The sequence below is a fragment of the Diabrotica virgifera genome, chromosome 7 (assembly GCF_917563875.1).
Source record: "Diabrotica virgifera virgifera chromosome 7, PGI_DIABVI_V3a".
NCBI lineage: Eukaryota > Metazoa > Arthropoda > Insecta > Coleoptera > Chrysomelidae > Diabrotica > Diabrotica virgifera.
Genome location: NC_065449.1, coordinates 122,379,169 through 122,396,929, shown reverse-complemented (window position 1 = coordinate 122,396,929; position 17,761 = coordinate 122,379,169). Strand labels below are relative to the sequence as shown.

Genomic DNA, 17,761 nt, shown 5'->3' with positions numbered 1-17,761 from the left:
GTTTTTCAGTTCATTTATTTGTCTGGATATTATTTGTTTAATTTTTCATAATGTAGGTATATAAGCTTCATTATTATGAAAATGAATAACATATTTTATACTCGTCATAATTTTAAAAAATTGAAAAATCTATCCAAGATCTAGAAGCTTCGCATTACTTCTAGATTTCTATTTTTTTCTTCGACTGTTACTACTTGTTACTATATTGGTCTACTTACCCACTAAGTAGGTACCCGATTTGACGGTATATTTTGGACCTACTAAACAATATTACAAAGGGCCTAGCCGGGTAAGAGATGAAAAATGCTTCCAACTCGATTCGAATTCCATATAGGTCACCGTTTAGCACATACATACAGAGAAACTCACTTTCTGAAATTTTTAGCTCCCTAGATGGTCATGTGACCTAGGTAGAGCCTAATTAGACTTTTTATGTTTTTATTTTTTATCTCAGCCGCACAGAGAACTAGCAAAAAACTTTAAATAAATAAATTGTAAGTTTCAAAAAGTTCTGTAAAAAAATTTTACCCGCAGACCGTCATGCGTCAGTATGAAGTTAGTTGCTACATTTGTAATTTCAAGATGAATAAGGGTATTACAATAACTATTTTTTTAATTTTTGGTATTGTTTTAATAATATATTTTGAAAAGTAGTAACAATATAAATTAGTTTAATATTTAAATAAATACAAATAAATTGTTTAAAATATATTTATTTCGTTGAAATCAATAGAATTAGGTACACTTCTAACGTGTGCACAAAGTACACACACATTTTTTAATGGGTGAAAACAGTATTATGTACAATTTTTACAACTAGTAAATTTTTTGACAATTTGCAATAATTATACTAAATATTATTATTGAACAAAAATTTAATTCCAGCAGTTAATTGTTTTCTTTAATTTATGTTTTTTTAGGTAGAAATTGAAGGATTAACTGGAGAAATTCGTTTTAGCGAAGAAGGTCGACGACAAAATTACACACTTCATGTTGTAGAGATGACAGTTAATAGTGCAATGGTGAAAGTAGCTGAATGGAGCGATCAAACTGGATTTAGCCCAATTGCTGCAAAATATGTTAGACTGAAAGCAAACGCCCATATAGAGAGAAATAAAACCTATATAGTTACAACAATATTGGTGAGTTTATTATTTCGTTCTTTCCAGGAAGGTTAAATGCATATTAAATTAGTGGAAACTAATTAAATTAAATTGGTTTTTATATATTTAAAACATCACAGGAATTTTGTGGATGACAATAATAATGATCAATCCTTCTATTTTGTTTATCGTTTAAACTTCCAGTGGTTCATGTTAGCAAGCCTAATAAAAATTATTTTTATCTGTTAGTTATGAATTATTATCTATGTACCTTCGGAGTGCATCGCAGTGTATTTGTAATAGTAGTGCGGCAATCGAAATAGATACAGTTGTTTTATTGCCAATTTCGGTTTCTCATCTCTCAGTATAATGCCTCATCTAAGGATCTAAGTATAATGTTGCACGTAATACACGTACATGGTCCATGGTTATCCTTTATAGACTTCTCAAAAACTCTGGCAAATATCACCGCTTGTCTTATATACTAATTTAATTTAAGATAAAAAAATACAAATACTTTACGAAAAATATTTTGAAAACCACTTGCCACCAAACTTTTAATGGACTATGTGAAAGTAAGAAGTACATTTACAATATTTGCCAAGAGAAATACGTCAGCTTGCAGCTAGAATAAGTGGCACTGAACTTGAAGATAGATTGGAAGTTGTTGAAAATATAGATACGTGGATTTTGTGCGTTCTGTAAAGATCAAAAAATTCTATTTCGTGCCGTTTTTGTAAAAAAATTATACGTGTCTCAAATGAAACTCTGTCCCGAAAACAGTTTGTTACCTCTAGTTTGTTAATCTTAATTTAAAATGTTTCAGGATGTTCTTTATCTGTAAATTTTACTTTAATTTGGTAGTTTTAAGCGAATAATGTTATCTAAATGTTGGAAATGAACACTAGTTTCGAAAAATGATACCCAATTTTTCTAGGTATCTCAGACCCAATGCGTCCACATGTGTAAGTTTTTGCAACGCGTCTTCTACAGGGTTAATCGATTTCTGAAGAGAAAACCGCTACATTTTAAAAAGGACCTTGTTACAGGAGAACCTTAATTTTAATATTTTTTATATCATTTACGCAACTCATCAATATTGGCAATATCATTTTAAAGTCTTCTACTTTAAAATGTACATATATTACACGTCTGAATTGCCGATATAAATGAGTCAGATTAAATGAATTATTAAAAGAATTCTTTTCTAAGCAACAACATTTGGGTTTAATTTAGTATTATTTTGTATTTTGACAACGACACCCGACGAAACGTCGAAACGTTAATAAAATCATTTTTTTGGTAAAATTGTGGCTTATTTCCCATTGAAAATAGTTGATCATTTATTATTGACTTTACGAACAAAATTTATGTTTTTAAAAGTTATGTTCTGCATGGTATAAAACCAGTCACTCAGTAGCCATGGCAGGAGAAGTACGTACAAATAACACTGCCGATGTCAGTGGTAATATAGTTTGCAGAAAATGCAAATCCAAAGTTGTTTCACCGGTAAAGTGTATAATATATGATAGCTTTTTTCATCCCAGTTGTGCCAAAAAACTGGAGTTACAAATTTTTGACAAAGTTTTTACTAAATGTTGTGAAAAAACCGAAGATAAAGCAAACGGCGACTGTGAGGACAAATTTTTCGATGCCATCGAAAACTTAGCTGCTTCGACAGAAAAGAAGGTAGACATACACATCTTTAAATATATTATCAAACAAAAAGATCTCTTAATATCAGAACTAAAGGAAAAAATATTCCTATTAAATACACAAATTGACTCATTAAAACAATTAGAAATAAAACAATGTCCGGAAAAAACTGACTATTCTTTCTAACAAAAAACTGAAAAAAAATCTAAACACATAGCTGATAACAATAAACAAGTCCTCAATTCACCAGAGTCAACAATAGGCCAGGAGAAATGTAAGGAAAGCAATTCAATTACTGCTAAAGGTGTCAGCGAAGCCATAAACCGAGCACAAAATATAATACCTGCATCTAGTCGAACCGAAAAGACTGGAGATGCCAACATGCAAATTCGCAGTAACATTCCTACGGATTGGCAGAAAGTGACTTACAAAAAAAGAACACCCAAAAAAAACTTATTAGTGGGTAACTATTCTGGAAATTCTAATGTAGAAGGAGTGGATCAAACAGTTGCCGTACACGTATTTAATCTGAAACCGCAAATATCTGCAGAAGACCTTCAATCATTTTTATCAAAAAACCTGCCAGAAGCCAGCTGCTCAGCTCTTCCATCTCGTCGTCCTGATATATATTCTTCTTTCAAAGTGGAAATCTCGAAAACAAACTACAATAGGGCGTTAGATGCGTCGATTTGGCCAAACAAAGCCTGTATACGAAATTTTTTTCAGTTGAGGAAAAAGAAAGAGCAAATCGAGTAGAAGTATCTATCGACAATGAAACAAAACATACGGAAATTTTTAAAATTATACAGTTGAATACAGCGTCCATTAGAAACAAACTTGAAAGGTTGGAAATTCTGCTTGACCAAGAAAATCCCATTGTCGTCAGTACTGCGGAGTACTGGTGTAAGCAGGATGAAATATCTCTAATGGTAACTCCGGGTTACGATCTTCTAACCGTTATTGTCGACCTATCCATGAGCATGGCGGATCGGTTCTGTATGTGAAATGATGGTATGAATCTCAGATCATCAATGTGTGCCAGTTCGCTGTGGAAATGCATTATGAGTGCAGTGCGGTGAAAATAATGTTTTGTGAAAGAAAAGTTGAAGTCACCAGTATCTACAGGCCTCCCAGTGGAGAGACTTTTATTTGTTTTTGAAACAGCTTTCCTATACGATTGAACTCTGTAATAGGTATGTTGACGATATTTTTATTTGTGGTGACTTAAACATTGATTATTTGGAAAATATTTTATTTAAAATTATTTTTAACGATGTTCTAATGAGCTACAAATCTTAGCATAACCTCTATGGTTCCCACAAGGGTAGCGACAAATTGTTTGAACCAAACTTCTATCAGTAAGATTGATTATATTATGACCAATACAGCTAATATACTTCAATGCAATTCTAATATTTTTGAAGCGCATTTAAGTGACCATAGAGCAATTAGTTTGGAATATGTAGTAGACATTAATAGTAGCTGTACTAAATCCAATGACTAGCCTAATTATAAATATTTTAGAGACTTGTCTGACAACAACTTTAAACAAATTTCTTCTGTGCTATCTGTAACTGATTTTGACGATATTTATTTAATCAATAATGTTGATAAATGCTTTGAAAATTTTATAAGTAGTTTAATATATGTGTTTGATTATTGCTGTCCAGTAAAGCTGTATAATATTAGTAAGCAGACTTGCAATAAAAAATGGTTTACTCCGGAAGTTAAGCAGTCTAGTGTTCATTTAAAAAAATGCTTACTGGCTTAATAAAGAACTAAAAGATGCCAATTCTCTTGCGAATTATAACAAAATTAAGAAAGACCACGCGGAACTATTGCAAAAATCTAAATTAAAATTTCATGATCAATTGATAAATAATTCAAGTAATAAAAATAAAACTGTATGGTATCTTGTTAACAAGGAAACTGGCAGAAAGTCTATCCAGAAAAACATAGCATTAAATATAGATGGTGAAAGTTGTACTGATTCTAAGCAGTTGTCTGAAGTTTTTTGTGATTATTTTGCTACAGTAACCGAAGACAAACTGTCAAATCATTTTGGGAATTCTCGATCTAATAGTTGCACATCTTCTGCTATTCTTAAAAACTGTTTTTTCTTTAGACCTGTTGTTGGTAATGAGGTAATGAACGTGATCAATAATTTAAAAAATAAAAAAAGCACTGGACTTGATTCTATCTCGATAAGAGTATTAAAGGCTATGTCATCTTATATAATAAACCACATTGCATATTTGATAAATTTATCAATAGGTAAAGGAGTCTTTCCAAGTATTCTAAAAAAAGCAATCGTTATTCCTATTTACAAAAAAGACGATCCGGAAGACATTTAAAATTATAGACCTATTTCCTTATTATTGTGTGTACTTTCCAAAGTATTTGAGAGAATTGTGTATAATCGTATGTCTGAGTTTTTGGGTAGATTTAGAATTGTAAGCGATTGTCAACATGGATTCCGTACAGGTAGATCCACTAAGTCTGCTGCCTGCAGATTTTGTGAAAGGGTCTACAGATCTTTGGATGCAGGTAAATATGTGGCAGGTCTCTTTTTTGATCTAACCCGTGCCTTTGATTGTCTTGATAGCCGTTTTGCTAGCAATAAACTGTATAATATTGGTTTTAGAGGCATATTTTTAGATTGGCTAATCAATTATTTATCAGATAGCACAATTTGTGTTAAAATCAATGAAGCTGTTTCAGAGGAACGTGTTATTAATCTGGGAGTTCCACAGGGCTCTGTATTAGGACCCCTGATTTTTTGTTGTTTATTAACGATGCATCTAACCAGTTTGGTGTTTTGGACCTGACGTTATTTGCAGATGATACTCTTGTGGTCTTAGCACAGACCTATGAGAAATTAACATCTACTTGAAATAGTTTTTTAGCTCGATTTAATGACTGGTGTCGATTTAATAACCTAATTTTAAATGTAGACAAAACAAGAGTAATATATTTTAATAACTAAAATTCTGTATATCCTGTACTACACCTAAGTTTTAACAATGTACTGCTGGATTCCTCAAATCATACAAAATTTTTAGGTATCCACCTCGACTCAAAATTAAAATGGTCAGTTCACATAGACATGCTCAGTAAGTCCCTTAATAAGTCGTACTATGCATTATCCCGTATTAAAAATATTATGCCCATCTCTGCGCTGTTAAATGTATACTATAGCCTTGTTTATAGTAGACTTTGTTACAACATAGTTTTATGGGGTAATGCAGTCAACAGTGACAGAATATTTATAACACAAAAACGTATAATACGAAAAATGTTTGGAATTAAACTTCTTGAGAGCTGTAAGCCCATATTTATTAAGAATAATATTTTAAGTTTTACATGTATTTATATTTTCAGAATGTTACTATATGCTGTTGATAATATTCATATTATGTATGACAGGAATTATAGTTTCCACAATTATTCGACGCGAGGTGGCGACTTGCTGAGTGTACCTGGTCATAGATCGAGTAAATTTGAAATGTCAGTAAAGTATATGAGCATTAGATTGTTTAACGTTTTACCAAAAAAATATAGAACAATGAATAAATATTTCTTTAAGAAATCCATTAAAAGCTTATTGCTTACCAAATGTTATTATACTGTGGAATAGGGATGGGAAAAACCTACCGGTTTAAACCTAAAACCGGTTTTTCTACTTCGCAATAACCGGTTTTGCCGGTTGTTTTTTTGTCCCGGTTATAACCGGTTTTTTCTTTTTAAAGAAAAAACCGGTTATTAGGTTTTTACGGTGATTAGGATTAGGTTAGGTATTATTAAGGATCCCAATCATAATTATTATTCTCAAGTAATTATTCCAAACAAAACCATAATTCAATTTTATTTTATTTTATAAAATACACAAGCAAACTGAAAGTGCAATCTCACATCAGCCAGAAACAATTATTAAGTTTTATTATAATATTTCCTTGAAAAGGTATTTGTAATCATAATATTTACATAAGAAGTGATCTGGTTGAATTAGACGCAAACTCTCAAACATCATCTATTTTTCACACTTAACGCTTGACATTGAAAGTGGATGAATGACTTTTTCTGAGTACAAAAAATATTGCTTTGATTATGAATATCGAATTACTGATTACGAATACGAATCTCCAAGAATTTCGCTGCGTTTTTAAAATGATACACTCATACAGAAAGTATTAAATGAGTTAAAATGTACCTATTCTACAAATAGATATATTACAAACGTGTTAAAAGTAATACATGTTTTGATCGATAGTACTAATTTTGATCATATTGATATAGAGTCGAATGGAGTATCGCAAACTAGAGTGTATTGTAAATGTAACTTTGTAACCTATTGGATTAAAAAACCGAAAACCGGTTTTTCCAAAAACCGGTTTTTTTTTGGCCGGTTATAACCGCCAGGTTAAACCGTAAGCAAAAAAAAACGGTATAACCGAAAACCGGTGTTTTGTCAAAAACCGCCATCCCTACTGTGGAAGAGTTTGTTTCGGACAGAAATATTACCTAAATGTTATTAAATGTTATCAAAACCTTAAAATATTTACAAAAATAAATGTATTAATTTTTTTATTGTTTGTTTGTTTGTAAAACTAATGACATGTTCTATACATTGTATGTCTTAAAGGATGAATAAATATTATTATTATTATTATAATATACAACCAGATTGTATCAAATTTTATACGAGGCATGTCAAAAAATATGAATTTTGCTCAAGAATAAATAAAATACTTTTATTTTTCACAATATCGAAAATTCTAATTATGAAAAGTTGTTTAGAATTAAGAACTATGTTCCAATATGTAATTACATCCTTCTAATTGAAATTTTGTGAACGATCAAGGTACTCTTGATAGAAATTCATCATTTTTGACATAGGCCCACCTCGTATAAAATTGATAAAAGTTGATATAAGATGGTTATATTTTAGGTTTTAGACCATGCAGAACGTTTTAAGAACAATTTTTTTTCGTAATAAAAGAGTTGTCATAATTGAAATAAGTGAAAATAATGATTTTATCCATAATTTAAAAAAAATCAGTCAATTTTATTTTAAATATAGGGATGTAATTGCGTATTAGAATAGACTTCTTAATTCTAAACAACTTTTCAGAATAACAATTTTCAATATTGTGAAAAATAGAGCTACTTTACTCTTGAGCGAAATTCATATTTTTTTACATACCTCGTATAATATTCATAAAAGTTTGTATCTGATGGCTTAGTCCTAAGTTTTAGACCATGCAGAACGTTTTATGAAGAATAAGATCTTTTCGTAAAATTAATAATAAAAAGGTTTTCCATACGGTTCCAACTTACAGGGACATACGGTATAACGAGTTTCTCATCATTAAGTTATGTCAACAATGTAAAATATACATGACAATAGATTCAGCCATTGTTACCAAAACTTAGAAATATTGAAATGCAAATAACTGAGATTTGGCTGCTTTTACGGTAAGCCTTATAAAATCTATTGAAACTGTTATTTTCAGGAAGAGCCCTACATTATGAGGAAAACACCGGATTTGGGAGAAACCCTCGTAGGAAATGATCAGTTTGAAGGCTACTGCAAAGATCTGGCCAATTTAATAGCCCAGAAACTTGGAATTAATTGTAAGTTTTTGAAATTTGTTGTATATTAATATTGAATAGTGTTTCATCTCACGTTAATTTTTATTTGAAAAATTAAAACATATAGCCCAGTAAATGAACGGGAAATTCGGCGATACCGTGTAATTTTCAGGGACAACTCCGAATTGCATGAAAATTTGGATTTAGGTTCTACTTACCCTCCACTTCAAAGTTGAAATTGTGCCGATGGTTGCTTTTACTTGGGGGGTTACAGTCACCCCTTCTCGGGGGTGAAAAAACATACGTTTAAGATAAGACCGGAAATGGATAAATTGACTGACTTCAAGCAACTTTTGTTCTATAGAGTTTTTTACGTAAATCAATACTTTTCGAGTTATTTGCCATTGAAAATGTAGATTTTTCGACAAAAAAAACTACGTTTTCAGACGGTTTTTCGCAAATAACTCAAAAAGTAAATATTTTATCGAAAAAAATATTCTCAGCAAAAGTATAGCTTATAAAAAAACCCAAAAAAATGGTGTATGAGTAAAGTCTATCAATCAAATAAAAACAAAGTTGTAGCTCATGAAAATACGTTCTTATTAGTCTAATTCCAATTCGAATATTTCAAGGTGAAATCACCGACACATTAAGCACTTTTCGGGAAAAACCCATTTAAACTTTTTTAAAGTGTTTATAAAAAGCTTTGATTTAATTGCTGACAAAAGTTTTAGCATTAAAAATAAGCGAGTTGCGCTCAAAATAAAGTTGGCCCCCTTTTTTTGTAAAAATCATGAAAATCTCGCCGTGTTTAGCTCCCCAAATGAAATTAATCGCTACCGCTTCACAAACAATTTACTTACCTATCTATTTTTTATATGATTTGTCAGTCTCACCGCTTTAAAGTGTTTATTTTTGAAAGGGTTATAATTTATAAAGCTTGAATGGGTCACTAATCACGAGTGTATGCAAATTTTGAACAGCCATATCTTAACCAATTTTTGTCTTACGGAGAACAAAATGAAGCTAGCATATTTATAATAGCAAAACCTACATTTTTTTACTCTTTAAGATTTTTCTTATCACTAATACTTTTTAAGTTATTTTGAAAAAATTAAATTTTTCAAAGCTTTTTACAATTTTTTTTACTATAAAACCAAATATTTTTAAAAATAAGCACTTCAAACCAATCAAACTTACAGATCATATAAACAATACACATACAATTAAAATAGATGGTAAAGCCAAACGACTAATTTCATTTAGGGTGCTAAATAGAGGGAGGTTTTCACGATTTTTTTACCAAAAAAAGGGGCCGACGTTTTTTTCATTGTAAGTCGTTTATTTTTGATGCTGTAAACTTTTGTAGAAAACAAATAATAAGCTGTTTTTCGATACTTTAAAAACGTAAATAAGATTTTTCCAAAAAACGCTTCTTTCTTCGGTGATTTTGGCGTTGAATTATTCGATTTGGAATTAGACGAATAAGAACGTATTTTTCATGAGCTACAAATTTGCTTCTACTCAAATTGTAGACTTTACTGGTTCACCATTTTTTTCGTTTTTTTTTATGGGCTACACTTTTGCTAAAATATTTTTTTCGATAAAATATTTACTTTTTGAGTTATTTTGGAAAAACGGTCTGAAAACGTAGTTTTTTTGTCGAAAAATCAACATTTTAAATCGCGAATAACTCGAAAAGCATTGACTTACGTAAAAAAATTGATAGAACAAAAGGTGCTTAAAATAAGTCAATTTATCCATTTCCGGCCTTATTTTAAACACGCGTTTTTCACCCCCCGAGAAGGGGTAAATATCACCCCACAAGTAAAAACAACCAACGGCACAAATTCAACTTTGAAGTGGAGGGTAAGTAGAACCTAAATCCAAATTTTCATGCAATTCGGAGTTGCCCCTGGAAATTACACTCCAAAACGGTCATTTATTGGGCTAATAGTATAGTCGATATTTTTGTTAAGACCACTAAAGTACATCGGAATAACAATGAATATTATCAGGTAGACAATTTATATACTTCGATTAATATTCTATAAACTCTAAAATTATTGTCTACTAAAACTTGTACTGATGTAAACCACAAATATGTTCGTTCCGTTTTAAAAATGTCGTAAACACACTTCTCCAAGAAATTAACGTATGACAAATAAATCAGGTTCATTTTTTGTAAACAGCCAAAGAGTAGAAAATGAAACTTCATTAGATTTATTCTTCACTTTATTAGTAAGTATACCAATCTATCATTCATCTTTTAAGTTGAAATAAAATAGAAAAAAAAAATAAAACGGAAAATTCGAACAAAAATAATGTTAAGAAAAGTAAACTAGAATATGAAAAAAAGTCTTAATAACAAGTGTTTTCCACCTTTACTACGTATACCAGCATTATATCATCGGTCCACACTTAAAATAATTAATCACTGTATTTCATTTTGGTCTCTCCAAATCTGGATCAGCCTCTCCAACTTTCTGTAATTTGTTCAGTTGGATTGATCGGTGACGCTCTTAATCGCCAACCAGGGATATCCTAGAGATTTTCAGTCAGATTTAAGTCCAGGCTACGTGCTGGTTATTCCATAGTGTGAGTTTCTATGCTAGTTCTGCTCTTCGGCATAATTTCTGACTACCTGTGCAATGTGGGGTCTGGAATTATCTTGCATTAGTAAGAAATTTTCGCCAATATAAGGGCACATGGTACTACATGTTGCTCCAGGATCTCCAATATGTACCTTTCAGGTGTAACAGTTTTATTTTGTATGACCACTAGGTCCGTACATGCGGTCACAGGAATGACACCCCACACCATAACGGATCCTCCACCAAATAATATGGTGTGTGAAAATTTACACTAAGCAAATCGTTCGTTGGGTCGGCGCAACACTTGAACAGTACGAACACGTCTGTCAATATTGTACAAACAAAATCGGGAGCCATGAGTTTATAACACTCGTTCCCAGTCAGCATCTACTAATTAACGTGTTCTTTGGCAAAACGTAGTCTGCCCCGTCAATACACTGCAGTTGATAGATGATTTTGGGCGACGAACCTAGGTATTAAGTTGTATTCCCTAAGTTTCTGGCAAACAGTTTCAGTACAAATCTTGTGAAGCATTTAGATATCGAAGCTAAATGCAGACTTCGATGTGATAAACGTTGTCGAAGAACAGACATTTTTTAAAAGCGATCTTGTATATTAGCATTTGCCTGGTTTCTTCCTTGCTCTAATCTGGGAGTATGATTACCCGTCTCCAGAAATCTTTCTAATATCCGTGGGACACATTAAATCGACGACCAATTCTTCCGTAACTCCAACTTTGTTCCTACAGTAGCACTGGTTGAGCACATTCATAGCGGGTTAAATTACGGAATTGACACTCCATAATAAACAGAAATAAAAATAATGGACAATTCAACAATAGCCGAATAAAACTTTTGCACACTTGAAATTGAATTAAAACATTTTTTGTTTCTTTGTGTTTGGTTGCAAAAAAACTATAGCCATAAAATACGGTCAATAAATCTGGAGTTTTCAAATAGCATATAAAAGAAGCTTGCAAAATATATATACCTATTATTATAACGGGGAGTCTTATTGAAGCTAATGAAATCTTCTTGACCTTCATCTTTTTGTGTAGACACAGAATCTTGTTAGGAGTTCATTCGATATTCTGTCCTCTCCTGGTGATTTTCTATTTTTGAATTTCCTTAATGCTTCCGTTAACTCTGCTTCTTCAATGTTTGTTTCTTTGTTTGTTGTTTTTTCAGGTGCTGGTTGTTCGTTATAGGAGCAAATATACCTTTAGCAAACAGAGATCGAAGATAGTCTGCCCAAGTTTACTTCTGAATGTGTTTCGTTTTTATTAGTTCGTTCATCTCTTTTTTGGCCTCTGATCATTCTCCATATTTCCTTTTGTGTTCCGTAAAAGTAGTGTTCCATCTGTTTTAAGAAACTCTCCCAGTATTTCCTTTTTGTTTGTCTGACTAATGTGTTCGTTTCGTTTCTAATTCGTTTATAGCGGTTGTATGCCTGTTGCGATTGTTTTGTTCTTTATTGTAAAAAGGCTTTCTTGTTTTCTTCATATTTTATCTTCACTTCCTCTCGAAACCATGGGGTTTTCTTTTTTGATATATTAGTATTCGTTACTTTCCTATTTCCAAGTGATTCTGTTGCTGCTTTAATTATGTTACTTTTGGGCTTTTCCCAGCTTTCCTCGATGTAATCGTTTTCTAATATTCCATTCCCAGTAATCTTCTTTGATATTCTTTTTCTGTATAAGTATTTCGTAGATTCCGTATTTAGTCCTTAGACTCTGATTTTTGTTTGTATTGGTGCCACTCTCTTAGCCGTGAAGTATTTCATGATGATTCTAATTTTACATAATACTGGGCTATGGTCACCACCTACATCTGCTGAATTTAGGCATCTTACCTCGATTATTTTTATCTAATGAAATGTTTGCGTTAATTTCTTGGAGAAGTGTAATTAGTGAATTACTCTTAGTGGTACTTAGTGTTTTACTCTATATTATTTCAGATGAGCTACGGATAGTAAAAGATGGAAAATATGGAGCAGAAAATCATGAAGTTAAAGGTGGATGGGATGGTATGGTCGGAGAACTTGTTCGACAGGTAAGTTATTAATTTGTTTTTTTTTATAGATATCTACTCTTACAATTTAATCCAAAAATAACATATGAATATTAAAATACAGTACACGTGCGATACTTGAGCGGTCAACACTTGATTGCCAGTGCCTCTTGATTTTTTACGTAGTGCGGATAAAATACATTATTATAGATCCGATTATAGGCTATTGATTATGTCTAATATAAGAGGGCTAAAAGTAAGTACAACGTTAAAGGGGATTTATTGTTGCCTATAGTCAGTCGACCTCTAAGTATGAAAAAACCGCGGAGTGCTACCATTCACAGGGGTGCGTTTTTGGGAAAGGGGTGAATAAGTCCCTATGCACTACGGTATATTAGGGTTAGATCTATGCACTTTTCGTATATACAAATTTACAAAAAATTTACTTCATATTAAATTTACTATCGAAATGGCCCCGTCTAAAGTCTAGAATATTTTTTATAGAAATGTTTCCAAAAAACGAAACAAAAAAACACGAAACAAAGCGATTTTATTTTTTGTCCCCTAACTTTTTTCCTCCGGGATATAGGTATAGGAATCGCTTCACAGCAAAAAACTACTAGCCTTCCTCATTAAAACGACGTTTTGTATAAGTCCTCGAAATTCCTAATTTCCGAAATATGATTTTTCAAAATTCGCTACTCACAGCATTATTTCGCAAATATTGTTTTGTAACATTTTTTGTCAAGTTCAAGTCAAGTGAATCAAAAGTATTACATATAAAAAATATGTATTCATTATAACACATAATATATATATAATATACAGGGTGTCCCAGACTAATTTACCCACGCTATATCTTTTAAACGAATAGAGATTTTCGAATGGGACAAAAGGTGATATATTCTACTTGTAATACACTTTAATATGGCGCAAAAAAAATCATCCCCTAAATAATCATCCCTTAGTTACAATTACAACCCCTAACTTTAATTTTTTTAATAGCACCCTGTATATTTTTTATAATTTTGGATGTGCTCTTTTATTGTCTATTCTACACATTTTTTGAAAATAAAATCGGTTCGTTAATAACCTACAAACTATAGTCGGTTCGCTAAACTCAGACGCAACTGGCTAGATATTTTAGTCGATAATTTTTTTGTTTTTTGCCAATTTTGCAAAAATTGGCAAAATTAATAACTATTTAGTGATTATTAACTATTTAGTAATTATTTTTTGCCAATTTTACTAAAATTGGCAAAATTACCGACTAAAATATCTAGAAAGTTGCGTCTGAGTTTAGCGAACAGACTATATCAGTATATTTTTGTTAAATTTTGTGTCCTAGACTAATTTATCCAGGTTATATTTCTTAAACGAATAGAGATTTTCGAATGGCACAAAAACTGATCTATTCCATTTGTAATGCACTTTCATATGGCGTAGAAAAAATTCATCCCCTAAATATTCATCCCTAACTTACAGGGTGCTATTTAAAAGAAATAAAGTTAGGGGTTGTAACTAAGGGAAGAATATTTAGGGAATATTTTTTTTCTGCGCCATATTAAAGTGTATTACAAATGTAATAGATCAGTTTTTTCCCATTCGAAAATCTCTATTCGTTTATGAGATATAGCCTTAATAAATTAGTCTGGGACACATAATTGGGCCTTGTTATGCAAAAAGCAACCAACCCACATTTTTGAGGAAAACAAGATAATGTCACATATCGATTTAAAAATGTGTATTCTACATTGTGTAAAAAGCAACCAAGCCATTCTAAATATTAAACCATGAAAAATACTACTCCAAATTATTTCTGTTTAATAATAGTTCACTTAAGATTTCGCATAAGACAACCAACCCACTTGGATTGTTTGTGTATATCACTGGACTGAACATATTATTACATTGCACTGTCGAAAAGTACCAGCCAAGTGGGTTGATATTGTTATGCCGATTACGGTTCCTGGAATGTTGCATCTTTTTGTTTTTACGTGTAGGTACTGACCAATATTAGTTCGTGCTTAAATATTAAAATATTTGTTGTGTTATATCTATTATATTATAAAGAAATATTTGAATCTTTAATGCGAAAAATATGTTTAAATCAAGAACTGCTAAAATAATTAAAGCGGCTCGCGAAATTGCAGAAAATGGTAAGTTTTAGGATTAAGGCTATGTTTATCTTACGTTTTAAATATTATGGTTTGTTGTTTTGACTGATTATCGCATATTTTTTATTTGTATTGATATTATGTTTAATAGTAGAAATTCCACTGTATGGTATTGCTGAGTTGACTGAAATTATTCGGTTTTATTCATGGATTTTGTGGGATGGTTGGATTTTGCAAATTGCATTTTATTAGATATATTTCCAACAGCATAAAGAAACCAACCCTCAATATGGCTATTTTTTTTGTAAAAATTTATTAGGATAATTTTGATACTACTATGATAAAATTGCTCTAAAATTAAGCTATTGATTATTGAAGTTATCGTTTAAAAAAATACGACGGAAAATTAAATATTTAGAAAAACATCAAAAGTTAATTTTCTCTTAATTTACAAATTGAGGGTTGGTTGCTTTTTGTTTAACATGGCCCAATTAACAAGACTAAACTGATATTTTCTTGGTTATTTACGAACCGATTTTATTTTCAAAAAATGTGTTGAATAGACGATATAAGACCACGTCCAAAAGTATAAAAAAATATACAGGGTGTTTTCAAAAAAATTAAAGTTAGGGGTTGTAATTAAGAGATGATTATTTAGCGGATGATTTTTTTGTACGCCATATTAAAGTGCATTACAAGTAGAATATAACACCATTTGTCCCATTAGAAAATCTCTATTCGTTTAAGAGATATAGCGAGGGTAAATTAGTCTGGGATACCCTGTATATAAATATATAATATATTATAATATCATTTTTTCGCTGTTGCATTTACAGGTAAAATTGTAAGCCATGGTGTTTCGTAGCATCAGTGATTGGTGGCAATGAAGATAACGTAAATTTTGCACTTGTAGAATGTATTTATGAAACAAGTTATAGCGATAGGAACCTTGGCAATCGGCATTTCTATTCCGAATAGCAATTTAACAATGCATCTAACTGCAGAACCGATATCATCAGAATTTGCATTGTGATTCAAAAACGTAGTTAGGTACTTTTCCAAAATAAAAAATTCATATTGATGAAATTGAGAAATTTCTTTTTACCAATACCAAAAACAGAACATATGGTATCACAGCCACTAATGCGTGGATGAAGCCTAGATATTTTTTAATATGACGTAATTTGAAGCTATTATAATGGTATAATTTCGCAGTGACTTTTCCTATGCTTGTCTTGTAAGATAATATACAAGGTGTCCAAAAACTCTCCCGAAAAACAAACACCGGAGATTTCTTAGACTATTTCATTCATAGGAGATTCTGACCAATAGAAAGCTACAGAAATCTGAATTAAATCGATAATTTTTTATAATCTCCCGCCGTTAAGTATATTACGTCAGATGCCCTTCGTTCCTACGAAAAAATACATTCAGTGACATTAATGACAATTAATGTTTTAAAAATGATAAAAGTGATGACTTTCAATCGTCAAATATTTATAAAAACTGTGTGTTTAATGGTACTTACATAAATAAATTACAATAAAATTTTGGTTTTGAACAGTTTTATTCATGAAATAATCGCAACAAATTGCACTCGACCTCTGAAATTAATATAGAATTTTTGCTCTCGTGACACTTTGACATAATTTCACTCGCCTTCGGCTCGTGAAATTAAAACTGTCAAAGTGTCACTCGGGAAAAATTCAATAATTTCAGAGCTCTTGTGCAATTACTACTGATTATTTCATTCATAGGAGATTCTGACCAATAGAAAGCTACAGAAATCTGAATTAAATCGATAATTTTTGATAATCTCCCGTCGTTATGTATATTACGTCAGATGCCCTTCGTTGCTACGAAAAAATACATTCAGTGAAATTAATGACAATTAATGTTTTAAAAATTATAAAAGTGATGACTTTCAATCGTCAAATATTTATAAAAACTGTGTGTTTAATGGTACTCACATAAATAAATTACAATAAAATTTTGGTTTGGAACAGTTTTATTCATGAAATAATAATCGCAACAAATTGCACTCGACCTCTGAAATTAATATAGAATTTTTGCTCCCGTGACACTTTGACATAATTTCACTCGCCTTCGGCTCGTGAAATTAAAACTGTCAAAGTGTCACTCAGGAAAAATTCAATAATTTCAGAGCTCTTGTGCAATTACTACTGATAATTTGAAGATAACTTAACCCACTTCATCTAGTCCGAAAATGCTTTCTAAGGAAGCTCGAGCTTCTTAAGTATGGCGTCTTGTAATTAGTGTTTTAAAAATAGCTCCAGAACGCTTCTATTTAGAAAAACGAAAACTGGTACGCCTATTTATCATCCAGAGATAAATCGATACCGTCAATTTCGAATTTCTAGTACCGGTCATAGACGTTCGTTTTGGGTAGGGCGACGGCTATTTTATTCCATAAATTTTTTGTTTTTAATTTTTAGTACTTTTGACACTGGATTATTAAACTCTGAAGTTGTCTAGTACTAAAAGATATGATTCACCGTTTTCTAGAAAAATCGGGTTGATAATTTTTCCCTTTTTTTTTAATTTGAAAAAATTTTCAAAAAAGAAACTATTTAGACAAACGAAGAGACAAACGATGATCGGTACGTTTATTTATCTTTTATAGATGAATCGATTTTATCATTTACGAATTTCTAGTACCGGTCAAACGT

The 17,761-nt window shown here is 31.2% G+C and overlaps 1 protein-coding gene across 1 annotated transcript in view; it reads left to right on the top strand.

Moving 5' to 3' along the window:
* The window catches only part of LOC114336885 (glutamate receptor 1), a 726,710-nt gene that overhangs the window by 454,472 nt on the left and 254,477 nt on the right, over positions 1-17,761 (top strand). Inside the window, exons 7-9 of the mRNA XM_050656939.1 lie at positions 921-1,142; positions 8,273-8,393; positions 12,902-12,996. Coding sequence (XP_050512896.1) covers positions 921-1,142; positions 8,273-8,393; positions 12,902-12,996 — 438 coding nt within the window. The remainder of the gene's footprint in view (positions 1-920; positions 1,143-8,272; positions 8,394-12,901; positions 12,997-17,761) is intronic.